Raw genomic sequence first — 21,045 nt, 5'->3', positions numbered from 1 at the left:
GCATCCTCACTGACCGCCTTTGATGTTTTCTCTGTCCATCTGCATTTTTTGAAGTACAGCATCCCCAGCTAGGCAAGCTACCCCAGCTTGCCTTGGAGGCTACAGCTCACATGCTCCAGGATGGCATTTGCATTTTCCATTGCTGGTGTTCAGTTTGCTCTCCATATACTGTCGGCTCTTTTTTTTGGTTTTTTTTGGGGGGAGTGTTTTTTGGGTTGGTGGGTTTTTTGGTTGGGTTTTGTTGTTGTTGTCTTTGTTGTTTTGTGGTTTTTTGTTGCTGTTTTTTTTGTCGGTTTGGTTTGGGTTTCTTTGGAAAACTGCATCCACCCAGTTCCCTCACCTGATCTGTGTTGCTCACTGCTCATAAAAGTAATACTGGAATTTGTACCTATTGAATATTGCCCTGTAGATTGCAGGCTATTTCTCCATGTAGTGCTGAATCCTGTTGTCTTTGCTGTCCTCAACAGCCTGGAGTAATTAGCAGGTTTAATAAGGCAGTCATGGGTGTTAATCATCCAGGCTGTTAACTGAAGTAATTAAAAAGATCTGGCATCAGAATGGACTCCTGCAAAAATCCTCTGAATATGTCCTTCCATTTTGAGAAACACTGATAATTAGCACTTGAGGTACAATGATCTCACAAGTTTTACATTCACCATGCCCTTTATATCTTAAGAAAGGGTCAGAACAGACAATGTTAAAAACCTCCCTAAAGTCAACATAGGTTTATCTGCTACTTATAACTATCTGCTACTTACAGGACATCTGCTACTTATAACTTTATTCCTAAAACATTGTGCCACACCAGGATATGAGAGTAGTTGTCAGCATTTTTTCCTGATGTGCCCTTCTTTCTGCAACCAGAACACCCCTTATTCTGTACCATCTACATCATGCCCAGATCCTATACTTTGCAACTATGTTTTATAAATTATATATATATACATATACATTCATACAACTGTACACAAGCACAGGTATTATTTCAGTAGTCTCTGGCCATCCCCACCAAGATGTCTGCTGAGTTCAGTTAGTCCGTGGTGATGTATCTGGAGCAGGTCATACTCATTGTCCATGGTAGCTATGACAGTGGCATTGTCATTCAATAATCAATATTACATATGAAATTCAACATTACAGACTGTTCTCACACAAAAATCAAATCCCCTTGAGGTACATGTTTCCCTGTCCCTCTGCATTACCCACCTAGTGCACCCAAGTCCTTGAGCAAAAACAATCCCAGGGATAAACCCATCCTTTGCTTCAGAAACATGTCATCTGAAACTGGTCAATCAGGGAACACAGGGCTGCTCCCATTCGCAGGAAGGTGGGCCCCATCCTGTCCTGCTCCTGGCACCTGACCCCCCAGTTAAGGTAACTAAACCCAGAGTCCTTTTGGCAATATCTGCTGTGCAAGCATGCATTTATCTCCAGATGTCCCTATTGGAATTGCAGTCAGGGTTTTGCAGCCAGAAGAACACACCAAAGGCTCTAAACCCTTCACCTGCCCAACCAGAACCTTTTAATCACTTTTTATCCATTCTAAACCAACTTATGTCCATTTGTGACACAAGGATGTGTAGCATTATGAAATGGGTCACTGTGATGGGTGACTATGGCGGTGTTGCAGCACCATCTCTGGTTCAGGCCCTTGAGTCCTGGCTCTCAATATCACAGCTTGGCTGCACGGCCCATCCCTGCTGCCTGTGTTCTTTACAGGTGAAATTGCCACAGTGAAGATAAGCTCGGACTGCTGTGGGTCAGTAGCAGATCCAGAGAGTCATGAAGAGGGAAAATGTTTTGCCTAATATCGACTAACAAGTAGCTCAAGTTCTCCTCAAGGATACTGAAGGTTCTTGGCCTCCCTCTCATGGGAGAAGTTAGTATTGCCTTCTGCCGACAGTCTCCTGTGTCCCTGCAGCAGGTGGCTGGAGGAAGTGCTCCGGATAGTTGGTAAAGCTTTAAAGTGAGCAGCCTCGACCTTTTCTTTACAACAAACACACCCAAAACTGAAAGACCTTTTTGTTTCTAAGGCATGTTACAGCCTAATTGCTTTTGAATTCCATTTATCTCAGTTGGCCAGAGCATGATGCTAACATGCAGGTTGTGGGTTTGATCCCCAAATGGGCCATTCACTCAAGAGCTGGACTTTATGATCCTCATGGATCCCTTCCAGCTCAGAATATTCTGATTCTGTGAATTACAGCAGTAAAGAACTGCTGTGCCTAAAAAGCTTGGCTGCTTTTATTTTCCCATCATATTATGCTAATGAAGGATATGTTGTCTTTTATATTCTTCTTACACTTTTTATCACCACTGTTGCTTTTTAATCCTTGAAATTTCCATTTCCTAGCTCAAAATTACTTCCCCTCTGTTAGAAAATACATTCAAGAGCCTCTCCTTGACCTGGAAATAAGGCATGAAGGTGACTCATTACTAGAGCTCTGCTTCTTTTGAGGTGAGGGGTAGAGACTCTCACAAAGACAACTCTTACTTCTCTGTGGCTTTATTTCCAGTAATTTCATCTCTTGTAAGCTGCTCAAGGAAAGAATCAGTTAAAAATAAGATGAGAATTAATTTTCTCCACAAAAGTGGGCACATTTACGTGTCCTCCACATAACAATTCAGCAAGACCTGATTCTGTTGGGTGCTGAGGGAACTGTATGATGCTGATACTGAAATCGGTGGGAGACATGATCTTACAGTGGCTCGGTTTTGGTAAATATCACATTTCTAAAGGACCCATTTCCAATCTATCACTTATTATCACTTTTCATCATAAATGATCAGTGAACGATGGCACAATGCTACTCTTCTGAGCAGTATCCTTTTTGGCTCTCCAGACTACACAAAATGACTGAATCTCAAACACAAAACTAACTCTGAACCATTACAAAAATCACAGAATGGTTTGGGTTGGAAGCGGCCTTAAAACTCATCACATTTAGCCCCACACCATGTGCAGGGACACCTTTCACTACCCGAGGTTGCTCCAAGCCCCGTCCAACCTGGCCTTGGACACTTCCAGGGATGGGGCAGCCACAGCTTCTCTGGGTAACCTGTGCCAGGCCCTCACCTCTCTCGCAGTATCGCCGTGCTGCCCGTCCCGTCCGGGGCTGCCCTGCCATCGGGATCGGCACCGGGATGGGGAAGGGGAAGGGAACGGGGATGGGGAAGGGGAAGGGAACGGGGATGGGGAAGGGAACGGGGACGGGGACGGGGACGGGGATAGGAGCGGCGCCGGGGCCCGCCCGCGTCCCGCCCCGCTGTCCCTCCCTCCGGCCGCCCCGGCCATGGCGGCGCGGCTGTGGCGGCTCTGCAATCTCCTCATGGCCGCCTTTTTCGGGCTGGCGGCCGCCGTGCAGGTGAGGCCGGGGCTCCCCTCCCGTCCCCTCCGCTCCCCTCCCGCGGGGCGCGGCCCCGGCCGGGCCGGCGGCTGCGGAGTCTCAGGGTGCGCCTCCCGCTGCAGGTGAACGACCCCGACGCGGGGCTGTGGACGGTGAGTACGGGCCGCCCTTCCCTTCCCTTCGGGCACCTCCTGCCCCGGAGGTCCCGGCAGCCCCAGCCTCTCTCCGCTGACGCCCGGCCGATCCGGGGCCGCCGGAGGAAACGTCCGGTCCGGGAAAACGATGTCTGTACTGCAGCGACGGCTGGAATCCGACCGCGCGTCCAGGATCTGCCTTGTGTCACCGCAGATCTGCCCCTGCAGAGCATCGCTGGCCTGTGCAGAGCACCCCGAGCTGCTCCCGCTGTGCCCGTGGCCCTGTGCTTGCCTTGAGTCTCCAGCGAGAGCCGCTTTCTGCCTCTCGACGGGGCCTCCGAGGGAGCTGGGGCCGAGCCGCGCTCCTGCGCCCGCCCTGCCTCGGGCCCCGCGGCCCCGGCCCTGGGCTGGCAGCTGCGGGCAGGGCGGCACGGGCTGTGTGTGCAGAGCAGCCGCTGGCTCCGCACGGGCTGTGTGTGCAGAGCAGCCGCTGGCTCGGCACGGGCTGTGTGTGCAGAGCAGCCGCTGGCTCGGCACGGGCTGTGTGTGCAGAGCAGCCGCTGGCTCCGCACGGGCTGTGTGTGCAGAGCAGCTGCTGGCTCGGCACGGGCTGTGTGTGCAGAGCAGCTGCTGGCTCCGCACGGGCTGCCCCGGCGTGCCCTGGGCTGCCCGAGCCCCTCTGACAGCGGCACCAAAGCGGGGCAGAACGGCCCAGCGCGGGTGGAGGGTTTGGGGAGCCCAGGGCCGGGCAGGACCCTGTCCCGTCAGGATTCAGGGAAGGGCTCTGGAGTGCTTGGTCAGGCAGCCAGTATTCCCAGGAGCAGAGGAACAAGGGCTGGCTGTGGGCTGATGGCCCGGGATTTTGGGTGGTCATGGTGAGGATGAGCACTAGCAGTGCCAGGGCATGCGGGAAGGCGAGGGACTGGTATCTGCTCTGTGCCTCTTACAAACCGCTGCTAAGGGGAGAAGTGCTGCTGTGGCTGGACACTTCTGCTTCCTGACCTTGCTAAGTTTTGCTACTGAGTAGATTTACATGTCATTAACAGGTTGTCTACTTAGTGCCAGCTGCCCTGACACTGCTTGTCAGCATCAACCCTTCAATAACAGGTATGATATTGGTGTGCAAAACAGTCTCTGCTCAAATTTTGCCCTCAAAAGGCTGTTTTGCTTTTTATTTTTTTTAATTGAACCACTGATTAAAGTCAGCCTGTGTGGAAACACATCCTACTACCTTCTGAGGGCAAAAAGCTGCAGCACCTATTTCTGCAGAAGCTGGTTTTAGTGTTGGTGGCTGGACATGCTGCAGGTGAGGAGGGGAGCCCAGCAGAAAGCCCAGCTGCTGGGATGGGCTTGCCTTTGCACCCCAATTCCAGCTCAAAGCCTTCCAGAGCAGAAGCCTGGGAGCATGCTCTGAACCTGGCTTTGTGTTGACCTTAGCACTTTAAATTGACTTTGTTTCATTGTTGTAAATCTCTGTTTTTGTTTATCAACCTCATGCAAGAGCATCTGAGCTTTGCACAGTTCCATGAAAGGGCTAAAGGTCTTGTTCAGTGCCAGGTATTACAGAGCAATGAGCAGCAATAGAAACATTCAAAGGCTGTGTTTCCAGGACCTGTGTTGTGGGGGCTAGCAGCAGTTCAGAGGTCAGATTTGTTTCAGGTCTTCAGAACATAGTTAAGATTTTTTAAAATTTAAATTCAGTAGAAATAATTTAAAATAAGGCCATTTTATATACAGAAAGTGACTGTTCTGGATGAATACTTGTCCTGAATAAACTAAAATTGCACATAAAAATAAAACCTTCAGGAGTGCACGGTATTGTCACAAATTACACCATTGCAGTCTCTTGGCATTCTGGCCACCTTAAACATATAAAGTGGCAGCATTCCTAAGTTCAGAACTCATGAGGGTTGGTTGCTTTTGGTTTTGAATATTTCAGGGGAGGTTTACTGTGTGATAGGTGACATAATGGCATTTGGCTGGTCAAGAGAATGTTAAACCCACAGTTAGGGTTTTCCTTGTGCCGAGATCTGTGAAAATAAAGATTATAATAACACAACTTTTGTAAAACTGCAGGTTTATGTAAATTCACCAAGAAGTATTTGCCATTGAAGTCTGTGGAAAATCCAGATGGGTTTATTTCACACTTCATGATAGTGGCTGACAGTCTGTTTTTTTCCCCAGACAATGGTGTTTGGAGGAGCCTCTGTGACCTTCATTCTGCTGGCTGTGTTGTTGGGACCATTGCCTTGGCTTGCTCTTTGTTTGCTTACGCTCAAGGAAACATTTTTCACGAAGAGGAAGGCAGGTGAGCAGTGGGGTTCATTTGCTCCTGCCCAAATCCAGCTCACCAGGCCATCTTCTCCAGGTGTCACCATCCAAAACTTTATTTCCTGGGCTGTTGCAGTGATTGCTGTTGGTCCAGAGGAATCAGACCAAAGAGGAGGAACCATAATGCTCCAAACCAGTGACTCCTTGGACACAGGGAGGTGACCATTCATTGCTTCCCTGATTGTGGCAGTTAGATCTACTTGTCTGGCTTTCAGAGACCAAGACATAAGCACAGTGAAACAGCTTTGTGCTCTTTCCCTGGAGCTTCAGGAGTAGGAATTGATGTTTTAAAAACTCTTGAGGCGATACCAAATGCATGCTTATCTGGCATGGGCTGCTGAGTCCTCCAAGGGATTGAGGACAAGGAAGAATTTCTCACCTGAACATTCAGGAGTTGCTTAAAAATAGGTGCTTGCAAAATACTGAGGTGAAGCCCTGGCAGCTATTTCTGTGCCTAATCACAGTCTGGAGAACTGGGATGTTGCATTGCTCTGTTTCAGTGAGAGAAATGTGCCTGCTTTGCCTATGTTAATTAGAGAAATGTGCTATGGAATATAAGTCCAGCAGTAGAACAAAATGTGGAGGCAGGAATTTCTGCAGCTGTTTAGCTGTCATGTCAATTTGTGGTGTGAAGCAAAGTTACTCTTTGAAAATACCTTTATAATTATAATCTTATTAAAATACATTGAACGTCTCCAAAGGAGCAGCCGCTACTGTTTTGGAGGCAAAATTTGTATTGTCAGAATGTATACCTCTGATTGTATTATTTTCTGATTTTATTTTTTTGTTTGACTTTTTAGAGAGTTGTTTGGTCTGGTGATTATTACAATATGGATGAGTCTTTGTCGCAGTTCAGCAAAGTAAGTTTTATTTTCTATTTATAATTCATTCCTATGCTTACAGTTAGTGACTAGCTCCTTGAAAACACACAGTTGATTTTGGCAGCATTTTTCCCTGTTTCATGTCACCCTCTGAACCTTCCAGACGCCCAAGCTGTAGCAGCTGGTGCTACAGCCTGCAGGATCTTGCACAGATAAAAGTAGAGGAGGGGGAATGTAAGGCTACATGAAGCACTTTTCTGGCCCCATGCCATCATAGGGGCATTTTCCCTTTGCTTAAAGTGCTTTTTTTTTAAATTCCAACTAGTTTGTATAGCCTGAGTTGTCAGAAAATTCTTCGTGCCTCTCCAGTAGAAGACTGGTGATGCATCCGTGGGAGCCCCATTAAAGTGGCCAAAGGCTCTCTGCTGTTTTTCCAGCTGCAGGCAGATGTGAGTGTTATGTGGTAGCTGTAGCAGAGGCCAAGAAGGCCAAGGACATCCTGGCCTGTCCCAGCCATGGTGTGATCAGCAGGACAAGGACAGTGCCTGTCCCCTGTGCTGGCACTGCTGAGGCACCTCCAATCCTGGGGTCAGGTTTGGGCACCTCACTTCAAAAAGGACTTTGAGGGAGTGGAGTGTGTCCATGGAAGGGAACAGAGTTGGGGAAGGGTCTGCAGCACCAGGTGTCACCATGGGATCTAGAGTGGCTCAGTCTGGATAAAAGGAGGCTCAGGGGAGACCTTTTCACACTCTACAACTCCCTGACAGGAGGGTGCAGCCAGGTGGTGGTCAGGCTCTGCTTCCAGAGAACAAGGGACAGGACCAGAGGAAACAGCCTCAAACTGTGCCAGGGGAGGTTGAGATTAGATCCTAGGGAAAATTCCTTCACTGAAAGAGTGGTCAGGCATTGGCACAGGCTGCCCAGGGAGGTGATGGAGTCAGCATTCCTGGAAGTGTTCAGAAGAAATGACTGGATGTGGCACTGCATCATAGGGTTTAGTGGGTATGGTGGTATGCAAGGTTAGACTTGATGATCATGAAGGTCTTTTTCAGCCTTAAAGATTCACTGATTTGAAATAGCTCTGTTGGATTTGTTCTGTTATAGGAGTCCCCTGGGAGGAGTTCGCTTGGTTGCTGCAGTTATTTTTGCCCTCTTCCCCTTTGTTTCGTGGCTGTACATTTATGTGAACAAAGACATGCGAGAGTCTTGGCCAACACACTGCAAAACAGTGATGTAATTGGCTGGGAGGAAGTCTACAGTAACTGTGCTGACCTTACTTGCCTTTGGTTTTGGTGCTTAAGGAAAGGTGAGTGTTAGTTTGACAGGACCCAAAAATACCTTGCTGCTTCCAGCAGTGCCAGTTGAGATTTGGTAAAATGTTGAGGAACATTGTCAAATCTGAATGGGGAATTTTTCTATGGAAACTATTCACCTTGCTGCTTCTTACATTTTCCAGGCACCATTGATCTAATGTCTGTTCTGATGGTATATTCAAGATATCATTGCATCCCTGAATCACTCTCCAATCACCTCATCATTTGGGAAATCTACTGTTTTGTAATATAAGGGATAAATAAAGCAAATACTGTTTTAATAAATGACTCTTTACAGCCACAGAACTTTCAAAAATGTGCCTGTATAATCCATTTCAGACTTACTGGAAAATTGAGCAGTCTGTATTTCTATCCTATGCTAAAATCGTATGTGGAATATATCTGAAAAAAATATTTTTTGCTATTATTTTTAACTGAAAGTCACTGGCTTTACTGAGTAATAAACATTATTTTTTTAAAGAAAACTCAAGGAAAGCCTCCGTATCTTTTATGGGAGATGCATATTCAAGCCTGTCACACACAGATGTGGGCACTGTCACAACTCTGCTGCTCACCTAATTTTTCTTGGAAAGCAGGACCCATGCAGAAGCCCTGTAGCAGCAAGCATGTCCCACAGTTCATCCTGGAGAAGGAAGCACAGGAGGATACACTGGACTCAGGAGCTGGCTGGGACAGAACCAGGACAGCTCCAGGTGTAACACACAACACTTTTATTTACATGGGTGTCAGAGCTCACTCTCAGCACTGCTGCAGGTGATCCCAGCTGTGCACACACGGCACAGCCCAAGCATCTGCAGCATTCTGTGGTGCAGCACAGATAGTCTCCATTCTCCTCTCAGGCTCAGCTTTTTCTGAGCATCACTTTAGTCTTCTAAAGTAATGTTGGAAGACTTGGTTAGGCTACAGGCTGGATATATTCTGCCAGACATGAGATCTTACGGATCACAGAAAATAAATAAATAGAGATGAGGCTGGGCAGGTACAACTCTGCATGCTTTAATGCTCACAGAGAGAACAGCAGTGGTTTTTTGAACACTATCCATTACATGGTTTGCATCTTTTCACAGCAGAAATCCGGTCTGGATTGGGTGTTTGAAATCAACATTCTGCATTCAAGTATATTTATTTAAATTACTGACCTTCTTTGTTCTCCAAAAAGAAATCAGGTGCTTTCTTACAGAAACATAATTTCTAAAATCCTGTATCCAAGAGAAAAACGCCTGAGCCAAAGCAATAAGGATCAGCCATGCACAGCTTTCTAAAAGCAAACAGCTGAATCTCCTACATTTTTATCCGACTCCTTCCTCAAGAAGAACAATCTGTATTTGCCTGGTATTTCAGAAATGCATAACTCTGTCAGGAATTCTGCCACCTCCCTTCAGTACCATTTTATCTTCATAGACATACATAGTTCCAAAAGCGTTACTTTCCGGCGGCGTCTCGATCAGCCCCTCCAGGGTGAGGTGATGCACTCCGTGCGTGTCCAGGCAGTAGGCGCCGTCGTGCAGGTGCCCCGCGAGGACGCACACCACACACCCGTGCGAGTGGATGACTGCCAGGGCAGCCTCGTAATTCCAGGCCAGGCAAACCCCGTTGGAAGCAGAGGGATGAATGGGCAGGTGAGCTTTGGTCCGGAAAGAAAGAAAGAGTTAAAGTGTAGCAAATCTGCCTCCTTGCTGGGAGGTTCAGCCATCCAACTGAGTATATAGCTGACCCCCAGAGTGTGGCATGGTTGCTGTTCTCTGTTCTTTCAAGGGTTCCATCTGTACCTCACCTGACCAGCTACATGTTTTCTGCAGCCAACACACACAGGGTAGCTAAATTTTTTTATATACTTCCATGGGAGTATACACCCCCCATCAAATACAGGGGTTGGAACTAGATTAGCTTTAAGGGCCCTTCCAACCCAAACCATTCTGATTGCCTATATATCCCCCTCCATATCCACCTACCCGCAACTATAACTTTTTCTTGGTTTTCATCAGAGAACTTGAGGACTTCATTGAACCAGTCCAGCTGGGCTTGGCTAAATCCTCCATTAAATGCTACAAAATGAGGTTCTTTGAGCCCTGCAATGAAGAAGAAGGTTAGGCACAAATGCATACACCTCCCATGGCTCCTATATTTGCCTTATGTAAATCTGTTGACGGTTGGTTTACTCTCAGAACCTTTGGGGTTTTTGTTTTGCATCTCTTGCTAAAAAAGATCAAAACTCCAGCCCCCTTGCACAAAGAAGAAGATTATTTGTTAGCTTTCGGGAGTTTTGGTCCCACTACACAAGCAGGGTTTTCACTGCTGTGTGTCCCCTGGCATGGGATAGGGTGGGCACAACTCGGTGCTCTGCACCAGCCGCTTCCCCAGCAGCTGCTCGGTGTTCCGATACTGCGGGGCAGAGCACAGCACAGCCCCAGGCGTACCGGGGAGCATCTCCAGTGCCGGGAGCCGCACTGACGGAGGGAGGCGGGCAGCAATGTGGCACACCCGGCATCCCGCCGTCAGCACCGGGAGCTCCGGACAGCGAAGGCTCGGCCGCCCGCGCCCCTACCGAGCCCGAGGTACCTGTGGGGCTGTTGAGGTCATCGTTGGGGTTCTTCTCCCGCAGCACCCGCAGGGACTCCTGGTAGCGGAGGCTGCCGGGGTCCGTGCCCAGGGTGCTCACGTCGTAGGCATCGAGCACGACGAGGCGGAGCCGCGGGGCCGGGCTGCAGTGATAAGCGTGGCACTCGCTGTCCGGGGGCCCGTCCGAGCCCCCCGCGGGGCGGCTGTACAGCCCGGTGTGCACCAGCCGGGCCCGGCTGAAGTTGTAGAGCTCGTGGTTGCCCCACGCGTGGTGTACCGGCACCGAGAGCTGCCCCAGGACCTCCAGCACCTGCTGCAAGGCGCTCTCGGACTCGCCGCGCCGGGCGTTCTGCCCGTCGATGCTATCGCCCAGCTGCAGCACGAAATCTATCGGCGGGCTCTCTCCGGCCCACGCCCGCACCGCCTCCCGCAGCAAGCGCAGGCTGTGCCGGTAGTAGCGCCGCCGGCAGCCGCCGAAGTCGTGCCCGTCCTCCGCGTCCGCGAACTGGATGTCGGCGATGACCCCGAAGGCGACGCGCGGCGCCGCCTGCATGGCGGCCTCGGGCGGGCCGGAAGGGGCGGCGCGGCCGGCGGGAACATGGCGGGGGCGGCGGGGCTGTGGCGGCTCGGGGCGGGCGCCGTGCGGGCCCGAGCGGGGCTGTGGCCGCTGCCGGCTCCGGCCGTGCGGGGCTGGGCGGTGCTGCCCGCTCCCCGGAGCCGCCCGCTGTCGCAGCTGCCGCCGGGCCGCGGGCCGCGGGCGGGCTCCCAGAGGCGGGTGAGTGAGGGGCGGAGGGGGCGGCGGGCCGGGCCGCTGCCGTGCCCTCGGCACTCACCAGAACCCTTGTCGCCCGCAGCTCGTGTCGTGGCGGTCACTGGCGGCCACCGTGGTGCTGGGCGGGGGGCTGCTGGCCGGCATGAAGGTGATGAAGCGGCGCAAGGAGGAAGGTGAGTGCGGGGGTGTCGCGTTTCGTGTTCAGACGAAGCGTTTTTCGTGTTCAGATGATGTGCGTTTGGCATTCAGATTTATTTCACCTGCTTGGGCATCGTCACCGTGTCGCATCTTTGCCACAGGGCCACTTCGTGCCTGTGTTTACGGAAGTGCCGCAGAAAATTTTCAAAAATTAAAAGCGGTTCAAGGGTCAGCGTTTTAAAGTTCCTAGGTCAGAATAATTGTGTTTGGCCGCACTCTGTGCCAGCCTGGGCAGCGCAGACACGGAGCTGGGTGTTGTGGGCTCGCTGGGTTCCTGCCGTGCAGCCCCTGAGCTTTGCCCTCTCCTGCAGGCACTGCCCACACATTTCCTTTTCATGGTTTTACTGTTGAAAACAGAGCTATTGCAGCTTTTAGGGTATGTTCAGTTTTCAACAGATGCCGGTTTTGCTTTTTCACAGCAGCCCGGATACCTGTCTTTATTTTTCCCTTTTTAAACAAAAGTGCGGTTAGGTAACAATGAAAGATAATATAATGTTTCAAAGGAATTTAGTGATATATTTGATTTTGTCCAAAAGGAACGCTTTCTGGAAGACATGTGCACATTGTGTTCCTGCATGAAGGGTGTTGGTGGATCTTGACAGGACCCTGAGCAGTGTGTGACTCGGCTGCTCCCAAGGCTTTCCTGGGAAGCATCCTGTCATGGATTTGATGTCATGGTTTGATTCCCACTTGTGTTTTGTAGAGCTGGAGAAGGAACGAAACCGAGGCATTGGGAAGCCGCTGCTGGGAGGACCCTTCTCACTCATCAGCCACGAGGGACAGCCCAGGACCAGCAAGGACTACATTGGCCAGTGGGTGCTGATCTACTTTGGCTTCACTCACTGTCCTGACATCTGTCCTGATGAACTGGAGAAAATGATTGCAGTGGTAGACGAAATTGGTATGCAAATTCAGTTGATGTAGGGGTCCATAAACAGGGATTTTGGGAGGGTCAGGTTTATTCTGATAAATACCACAAATGGTGATAACTGGCAATATTTTTTAAAAAAATGCTGTTGACTATTATTCAGTAATTGAATTAATTGCTAAGGGATACTTAGATCAATCCCTAGGGTCTGACATAAAAGCACTGATCTTTCCACAGCAGGGAACTTGGGAATAAAAAGATGGTGGCAGGTTACAGGAAATACGTTGCATTGTATTTTTGCCAAGAAGTGACTGTGAGGTATGTTAGGATTTTTTTCCCTCTATTTTGTTCATCTCTTTGAGATTCTCTCCTGAAGCAGAGAGGCTGTGCTGTGGAGGGAGGAGGAAGGCTCTCTGTTAGCTGTGTTTTCTTAGCCTGCAGGCCCTGAAGAGTTACTGAGCAGGGGTAATAGTAACCCAACATGGGAGAAATCAGACCAACGTGAAGGCTTTGGCTGGAACATGAAGGAAAGAGCCTGGATTGCGTCTTAATGTTTCCTCCTGTTCCACCATCCCAGCATGCTTTCCTTGTCAGCCAGTGTTCCAACACATGCATCACACCACAGCATCTTCTGCAGCAGAGCCAGACTGTCATCCCTCCTGAGCAGGGCAGGGCCTCTGGCTGGGGGGCTGGAAGCTGCCAGCACAGACACAGAGCATTATATCTCATGGCACTTGCTTCCTTCACAAATTACATAAATAAAGTTGCACAAAATGGTCTTTTTTTAGTCACTTGGGGTGGGCTTGGATTGATGTTACATGGCTATGAACTTGTTTGAAGGAAGATGAGAGGTGATACCTGGTTTTCTAAAATAAATAATAATTTTTAATGTCACAGATCGAATTCCATCTTTGCCTAATCTGACCCCACTCTTCATCACCATTGATCCTGAGAGGGACAACCAAGAAGCCATTGCCAGATATGTTAAAGGTATTCCTGCTTTCTTCCTCCGTGTCTCATAGCATGTAGTACAGAGCACTGAAAAGGAGCCTCTTGAAGGGATTCTTTTCACTAAAATGTGTAAATGTCTTATTTCTATCTAGAATTTTCTCCGAAGCTGGTCGGGTTGACTGGTAGCAAGGCACAGATTGACCAAGTGGCTAAAGCATACCGTGTGTACTACAGCGAGGGGCCCAAGGATGAGGACAATGATTACATAGTGAGTAAAAGGAGCCTTTGCTTCCCAAAAGGCTGTGGATAAGAGCAGCGTGTACATTTTGAAATCAGCTACGGGATCTTTACTGAAGCCCCATGAACCACAATGCCCTCCTACAAGCTCAGAACCTTACCAAAGTGTGTTCTAAACAATCCCAGAAATGCAGACAGTAGCACAGGAGCTAGCAAGCCTGGAAGCAGTCGAATTTCTTTCTGATCTGTGACATACTTGACTGGCTCTTTTCCTATGTGCTCCAAAGTGGCTGTGATTTCTCATTTCTAATGCAGCTGAACTCAGAGCACAGCTGTATTCCAGTCCTGAGCAGTCATGGCTTCCAGCTCCAGAGCTCTGTGTCTTTGCTGAGAAAGATGTTGTCACAGTTAGGTGCAGACAGCACTTGCAGCATCATTTAAATAAATTTGCAGTGGAGTTAATTTTGATACAAATCCAGTGGGAACATCCGGGATGTGCATGGGTGAGGCTGCTTCAGTGCACCGGCAGGGGCCGCCCCTGTCCCGCCTGTCCCTGTGTCCCACTGCTGGTCCGGATCCCGCATGTCCCTGTGTCCCGCATGTCCCTGTGTCCCGCCTGTCCCTGTGTCCCGCCTGTCCCTGTGTCCCGCATGTCCCTGTGTCCCGCATGTCCCTGTGTCCCACATGTCGCTGTGTCCCGCCTGTGTCCTGCATGTCCCTGTGTCCCGCATGTCCCTCTATCCCACTGCTGGTCCGGATCCCGCATGTCCCTGTGTCCCACATGTCCCTGTGTCCCGCATTTCCCTGTATCCCACTGCCGCTCCCAATCCCGATCCTGCATTTCCCTGTGTCCCGCCTGTCCCTGTGTCCCGCATTTCCCTGTGTCACACATGTCCCTGTGTCCCATTGCTGGTCCCGATCCCGCATTTCCCTGTATCCCACTGCCGCTCCCGATCCCGATCCTGCATTTCCCTTCTGAGCTGGTGTTCTGTGATTTTGTGGTCTCAGCAGGGCACGCTGTGCTCTCTTGCAGGTGGATCACACAATAATTATGTACCTCCTCAGCCCTGATGGTGACTTTGTGGACTACTATGGCCAGAATAAGAGGAGCGCTGAGATTTCAGCTTCTATTGCTGCACACATGAGAAAATACAGATCCTAAACCAGAAGGTCTTCAAAGATTGCTGTGAATGTCACCTGTGGGTTTGGCTGTGATTGGACATTGGAGTTCAAGCAGAAGCACACAAGTGTAATGTCCTGTCAAGCAGGTCTCCTTTCTTCCAAATAAGAAAGGCATCCATGTTTCTGCAAATTCTCATTACCAAAAATCTCTACGGAGCCTTCCCCATGGATATAATTTCCATTACCAAAGATCTTGGGTACAGAATGAAATTTGGGACTTCTCTGAAACATTGTTGGGAGCAAAGGGTGGAAAGCACTTTTCACGTGGGAAGAGCTTACCAGTGTGTTGCTGGTAAAAGAAATTGCTGTTCTAGCAAGACATCAGCAAAGACAGCAGTCACTGCAGGAGAATTACTTGATGCAAAGCCATGGGGCCATGGTGTTCTCAGAGGAGCTCTGTCCTCTGGTTTCTCTGCACTGTTTTGCCTTCTGGGAGAGGCAGTTGCACTGTTAGAAGCCGGGGAGCCTAAAGAGTGCTTCTTTACTCAGGTTAAGAAGGTGAAGAGCACTGAAAGCAACAGCAGCTTCCACGCATGGGACCAGCCCTGTAGTGAGCCTGATCATTTCATCTGAATGCAGAAATGAAATGTATTTTTCTGGTGATTTTTCCAAGTGAACACTGTTCACTTAGAAGGAAAAGAGAATTGGGTTGCAAATAGGTTTTTCTTGTGGTGCATATGGTGGTGTGTGTATTTCCTTTGCTTGTGCTGAGTGGGGAAGTGGGAAGGGTGGAGGGGGACTGTGTCCATGCACAGGGCTGGCAATCAGATACATTTTATGCAGTGCAGCATTTGAAAATAAAGATTGATTTATATAAGCAGTATATATTTTTATTTCCTTAGGTTTGACTGGAATATCATCAGAACTTTGTATAGTGGTCAAACTTCATATTCTTGCTCTGCTTTCCTTTTCTAGAAAGCAGTATTTATTTCTAGTCATGCATATTGGGAGCTGAATGTGCATTTTTAAAGGGAACCTGAGAGAATGGGCCACAGGAAACAAACCAGAGCCATTGGAGCGAGTTCCAGAGAGTGCTAGACTGAACACAAGTGCTCCTGCAGGTAGCACTGGTGTTCTCCTGCATGTGGGGGTTGGAAGAGAATGTTCCCATCCAAGGGAACATGCAATGCCTGTGGAAAATTTGTCTCTCCAAAATTATGAAAAACAGTGAACTTCACCTATTTCAGAGCAGTGACATCTCTCATGCATTTTTACAGATACTGGATACTTGCTCTATTCCATGGGTTTCACCTTCAGGTCTGTATTTATTTGATCCCTTGTGATTTGTTTGTGTTTGTGGAGTCCTCAGGGTTCATCTCTGCCCCATCCCTTACCACACAGCACTGTGGCTGTGCTCTGCACAGCAGCCTTTGTCTGCCCTTCTCAAGGTCTCTGCTGTCACACCAGGCTTGTATTTTAAATATTGCAGCACTGTGTTAAGGCCAAATACCTTTTCTACACCGAAGACAGTCTGGAAAATCATTGTATGAAGCATTGATAAGTAAAAATAAAATCAATTAGAAGCACCTGCTTAGAAGAAAGAATTGGTGTTAGAGCTGAGCCAAGTTAAAGCAGAATTTGGACAAGGCAGACCTCTGTCCTGAGGCTTTACAAAATCAGCACATGAGCTGCAGCCTGGGAAGAGTCACCTGTTACACTGATTTCTCTAAAGTTCATTTGCAGCTGACTCATACTACAGAGACAAATACAGGGTTCCTGTCTTCTCCCAAATGTTTTGGCAGCAGTGTCGTGTCCTTCACCTTGTTGTTGTGTGCCCTGAAAGGCAGAACCAGCTGACCCTGGAAGCTTATGGCAGGCTGGAGGGAGGGTGGCAAAGACCCAGGAAGATTTCAGACGGAGTGACATGTCCCTTGCCTCATGGCAGAGGGAGCAACTGATGTCCTGCTTTTTTCACCCTCCTAATTTGACCATGCCCACCATTTTTACCTTGGCTTTTCCAGGAGGGAGAATTTGGAAGTGAAGGGTTTTATTTTTTGTTGTGGTTGGTTGTGGGGATTTGTTGTTTGGCATTTATTTTTTTCTTCATTTGCAGTTTTGTTTCTTTTTAAAAACCAAAAAATGTTGTTTAGGCAACTGTTATGATTTCCCTGCCCTGTTCAGTGGCAGCAGGGAGCACAGATGTGTTCCCTGTGTGTTTAGGAGGCCCAAGGGTTGTGCTAAGTGCTCACTGGGAGGAGGCAGAGCTGGTCAAGGAGGGGAAGAGAATGTACTGGGCATGCTTGGAGACACTGTCTGCAGATATTCAGTATTTTTCCAGTCCAGCATAAGAAATGAAGCAAACTGCTTCTGTATTCATTGTACTCAAATTCCCTGTATCCCCAAGTGCAGTGCCCAGCCCACAAGGAGGGAGCTCAGCTCTGTCAGGGAAGGTTTGTGACAGGTCTCCTCTCTGGAAACCTTACCAGGTGACAGGTTCCATGTGGGAACCAGATTTGTTGGAGCCTGGTGCTGTGCAAGGTGAACCTGTGCTCCCCAAGGCCAGCAGGGACCCCTGGGTACCCCATGCACAGGGGAGGACAGAGCACAGTCCTGCAGGGGCCAATCCCCAGACCTCTGCTGAGTGTGCCACACCCAGCCCTGGCCTACTTCTCCTGGAAAATACCGGTGGAAAACAGCATCTCCTCTGAGGGGCTGACATCCATAACCCCACCTGCCATCCCAGGCTGGGGACCAGTGACAAGATGTCTGAGGAATGAAGATTGGCTCCATTTGTCTACCCAAGGAAGGCAACACATTCCTCATGTGCTGCCTGCATAGCCCATGGAGGAGCTCAGCTAATGAGGGATACTTAAGCCACACTAAGGGTGAAGCTTGGCTGTTTCAGGAATGTTCTCAGCACCAGCATGGATAGAATCAGGGCCCAAAGAGGTGCAGAGTCTGTGACCTTAAACAACTGCAAAAGCCCTGTGTTGCATTTTCAGTCCAGATCATGGACAAACTCAGCTAAGAAGGACTCTTGGGAGGTCTGTGCTCCAACCTCCTGCTGCCACTTCATCCTTGTTCACAGCCTGAGGAAGAAAACAAGTCTTCCTCATCTCCAGCTTGGCTCAAGGTCATGTGTGGTTGGAGATGCTGTTGCTCTTTCTCCCCTTCTCCAGTGTCTTTGAAGATATATCTACATTTTCTGAGCCTTTTCTCATTTGATCAGACTTGCATTGGCCCAGCACCGACCCAGCATTCTGAAGATGTGCTCCTGTCAGCCCACAGCCAGGCTCTGGGATGAATGAAGGCTCTCACATGTTCTTCAGTGAGCTGCAGGGTGGAGCTGGAGGCTGAGCATTGAGTTGGGCCCTTCACCACCTCTCTGCAAATCCATGTGTGGTTTCAGTCAGGGAGAGCAAGCGATGCACAGACTGCTGAGGACTCAAACAGAGCTGGGACCAGCCTGTCCCAATGCACTGAGGTTGCTGCTTGCAACCAAGGCTTTCCAGCCCCTGCTGCTGAAGCAGTGTGATCCTCTGGAGCCTCCAGGAGCTGTGGCTCCAGCATGGTGTGTGCTGTGGCTGCTCAGGAGCTCCCCAGCCTTGGGGCAGTGAGTCTACACTCAGTAAAGCAGATGTGCTGGTCTGTGCTGCAGGGGGAATGGCCACAATCCTTACTTTAGACACGAACTGACAAGCCCCTCAGTTTTACTGGGCTGTTCTTAGGTTTGGTGGCCTAAAAGGAAAGGCAAAAAGCTGACTATTTGCCTCCTAGAAGAGAATTTTAAAGTTTGGTTTGGTTCAATTGGAAATTGATGTTTTCTAAGGGAAGTTATGCTGCTGGTGGAGTGTCTAGCCCCTGACGTCCAGCAGCTCTACATCAGTTGTATAAGTTGCTGATCAGTTGTGTAAGTTGCTGGGAGTGTGAAGATTTGTGCTCGGGAGACCTGGGCAGGAATGATTGCACCTGTCTCTGTGCAAGAGCCAGCTCATTCCATGTTTTAAGCTGTGTATTACTAGTTTAATAAAGCAGGTTCCTTCAGCATGCCAGGGAACTTACTCAGCTGCAGCTTACAAAACCTCCTTGTTCTCCCGAAGTTCTTTGTGCAAAAATAGATAGACACCAACCAGTAAATCCACCTTTAATTTGCGGGGGTATGTTGAGCTATGAGTGTGCCCTTTTCTGAATGAAGGGCAGCAATAAAAGCTCTCTGGCAGCACCAGGATGGGATAAGAGAGCCTTGCAAGGCAATGTGGCTCGTGGTGACAGCACCCTCGTGACCTTCACCTCAGGACAGCTCTGTGTCTGCAATGATGTTGGCAGCACAGAGCAACAGATGTACCTGCAGCTGCCATGGGTCATTGCTCATGGTTTTCCTGCTCTCTGCTCCCACCTGGGCACCTGAACAACAAGAGAAAACTGGGACTGTGGCTCTCACTGCCTGAGGCTTCTCTTTGTTCTGTTCTGTTCATTCCACAGCTGGGTGTGGGGACTTTGCCAGCAGTGTGGCCAGGAAGGCAAATGACATCTGGGTCTGTACCAGCCATGGTGTGGCCAGCAGGACCAGGAGAGTGACCAGCCCCCTGTGCTGGGCCCTGCTGAGTGCTCTGTCCAGTTCTGGGCCCCTCATGACAAGCAAAACATCGAGGGGCTGGACTTGTCCAGAGAAGGGAATGGAGCTGGGAAAGGGTCTGGAGCTCCAGGAGGAGCTGGGAAGGGGCTCAGTCTGGAGAAGAGGAGGCTCAGGGTGAAATTCTGGCTCTGCACAAGTCCCTGGCAGGAGGGGACAGCCGGGGGGGTCGGGCTCTGCTCCCAGGGAACAGGGACAGGAGGAGAGGGAACGGCCTCAGGCTGGGCCAGGGGAGGCTCTGGTTGGACATCAAGAGGAAATTCTTCACTGAAAGGGTGGTCAAACAACGGAGCAGACTGCTCTGGGAGGTGGTGGAGTGCCCATCCTTGGATGTGGTACTCAGTGCTGTGGGCCGGGTAACAAGGTGGGCATCAGTCAAAGGTGGACTTGATCTTGGAGGTCTTTTCCAACCCCAATGATTGTGTGGGTGAGGTTCAGCCCCTCCTGCCTTGAGCATGCCTGGGAACAGGAAACATCCTCTCTGAATTACAGTGGCTATTTGGTGTCAAAGACAAATTGGTCTGGTGTGCCTCAGCTCTTTGCTCTCAGCACATCCACTGTGCTGAGTTCAAAGGGCTGATCACAAGGGATGTGTGCTAAAATAAGCTTTTCCCTCATCCTCTAGGCTTAGGGGGATTCTAGGAATTCATAGTTCATGAGATATGTGGCTGTGGTGTCCATTTTTAGTGACCTTAAATGAAATTAAGGGCAACATGAAACATGTTTTTCAAAACACTAGTGATAGTGACTCTGCTGCAAGCCCACAGGCTCATCTCTCATCGGGCAAACAGGGTCAGCCACTGTCCAAGAGACAGGGTGACATCCTCTGTGCTGGAGCAGCAGCTGCAAATGTCCCAGGGTGCTCCAGCTCAGGGTGGTGCTGTGGGAGGTGGCAGGAGCTGTTTGGGGAGGGTGGAGGGGGCTTCTGGCTTCACACAAGTCTTGGCTTTGTTCTCCTCAGGGAAGGCTGGTCCTGCAGCCTTGGGTGAGCATCCATGCAGTGCAAACAGGGGGTGCTGAACACTGACACACGACCAGAACAGCCAGAATGGCTCAGGATGGAGGAGACCCTTCCTCTCCTGCACCAGGAGCTCACTCCAGCTGTGTGGGAAGACTCCCAGCTGCTGCCCTGCCAGCCATTGCCTGGCTGCTCTGTACCAAACAGTGTGTTTGGGACTGGGAGATCTCCATTTAAAGCCCACTTTCCCAGTATCCTTGTCATGTGGGAATTGCAGTCACACCTCTGAGAACATCCTTAGCACGGTGTAATGGGGCTTCTGCAGCTGCTTTTGACAGTGAATGTCAAAGGTGTATTTGAAGTTAAACTTGTGTAGTGTATTCGTGATTTGACATTCATGAACTGTCCACCCCTGGCCAGATCTGGGTGTTGTTCTTTCTGGTTAGTCTCTAATTTGCCATGTTTGTCACATCATATTTCAGTCGTGGCCTCTCATCCTGTCCTCCCTGACCCGTGCAGTGGGGTAAGCCACAAGAATTGCCACAACTGATCCTACATGAATCCTCATCCTCTTTTTCCTTCCCATGGCCTTGCTCTCCACCCCATACAGAGCTGGTTTGGGTTCCTTCACCAGTGTGCAGCTGTGCCCAGGCAATCTGTGAGCAGGAGCAGTGAGGCAGGTCCCTTCTGTGCTATCATTTGTTTGACATGCTGGTGAGAGTGAAGTGCTGGCTGTGGTTGTAGCTGGCAGGAGAGCATGTTCCCAGTAAAGGAAATTTC

At 49.7% G+C, this 21,045-nt stretch overlaps 3 protein-coding genes across 4 annotated transcripts; 2 read left to right on the top strand and 1 right to left on the bottom strand.

Moving 5' to 3' along the window:
* Nucleotides 1–3,266: 3,266 nt before the first annotated feature.
* TMEM220 (transmembrane protein 220) lies at nucleotides 3,267–8,468 on the top strand. 2 transcript variants are annotated; one of them, XM_058852116.1, is made up of 6 exons: nucleotides 3,269–3,365; nucleotides 3,470–3,499; nucleotides 4,528–4,588; nucleotides 5,666–5,789; nucleotides 6,613–6,672; nucleotides 7,738–8,468. In XM_058852116.1, exons 1-6 carry the CDS (start codon nucleotides 3,294–3,296, stop codon nucleotides 7,868–7,870), a joined length of 480 nt encoding a protein of 159 aa, XP_058708099.1. In that variant the 5' UTR covers nucleotides 3,269–3,293; the 3' UTR covers nucleotides 7,871–8,468. The 2 variants fall into 2 exon arrangements, with proteins under 2 accessions (XP_058708100.1, XP_058708099.1); XM_058852117.1 differs by lacking the exon at nucleotides 3,470–3,499 and having other exon boundaries at nucleotides 3,267–3,365.
* Nucleotides 8,469–8,942: 474 nt separating this feature from the next.
* On the bottom strand, nucleotides 8,943–11,079 carry ADPRM (ADP-ribose/CDP-alcohol diphosphatase, manganese dependent). Its single transcript, XM_058852115.1, has 3 exons — nucleotides 10,527–11,079; nucleotides 9,920–10,036; nucleotides 8,943–9,591 (listed from the first exon to the last, which is right to left on the bottom strand). The coding sequence occupies exons 1-3, from the start codon at nucleotides 11,077–11,079 to the stop codon at nucleotides 9,305–9,307; spliced, it is 957 nt and encodes a 318-aa protein (XP_058708098.1). The 3' UTR covers nucleotides 8,943–9,304.
* A 45-nt stretch (nucleotides 11,080–11,124) lies between these two features.
* LOC131585715 (protein SCO1 homolog, mitochondrial) lies at nucleotides 11,125–15,554 on the top strand. The gene is made up of 6 exons (XM_058852114.1): nucleotides 11,125–11,301; nucleotides 11,381–11,471; nucleotides 12,200–12,397; nucleotides 13,262–13,354; nucleotides 13,468–13,583; nucleotides 14,586–15,554. The coding sequence occupies exons 1-6, from the start codon at nucleotides 11,125–11,127 to the stop codon at nucleotides 14,712–14,714; spliced, it is 804 nt and encodes a 267-aa protein (XP_058708097.1). The 3' UTR covers nucleotides 14,715–15,554.
* Nucleotides 15,555–21,045: the final 5,491 nt, after the last annotated feature.

This window comes from Poecile atricapillus, chromosome 17 (genome assembly GCF_030490865.1).
Source record: "Poecile atricapillus isolate bPoeAtr1 chromosome 17, bPoeAtr1.hap1, whole genome shotgun sequence".
In the NCBI taxonomy this organism is placed as follows: Eukaryota; Metazoa; Chordata; class Aves; order Passeriformes; family Paridae; genus Poecile; species Poecile atricapillus.
The sequence above is the reverse complement of the archived record's forward strand: the minus strand, read 5'-3'. Positions and strand labels throughout refer to the sequence as shown.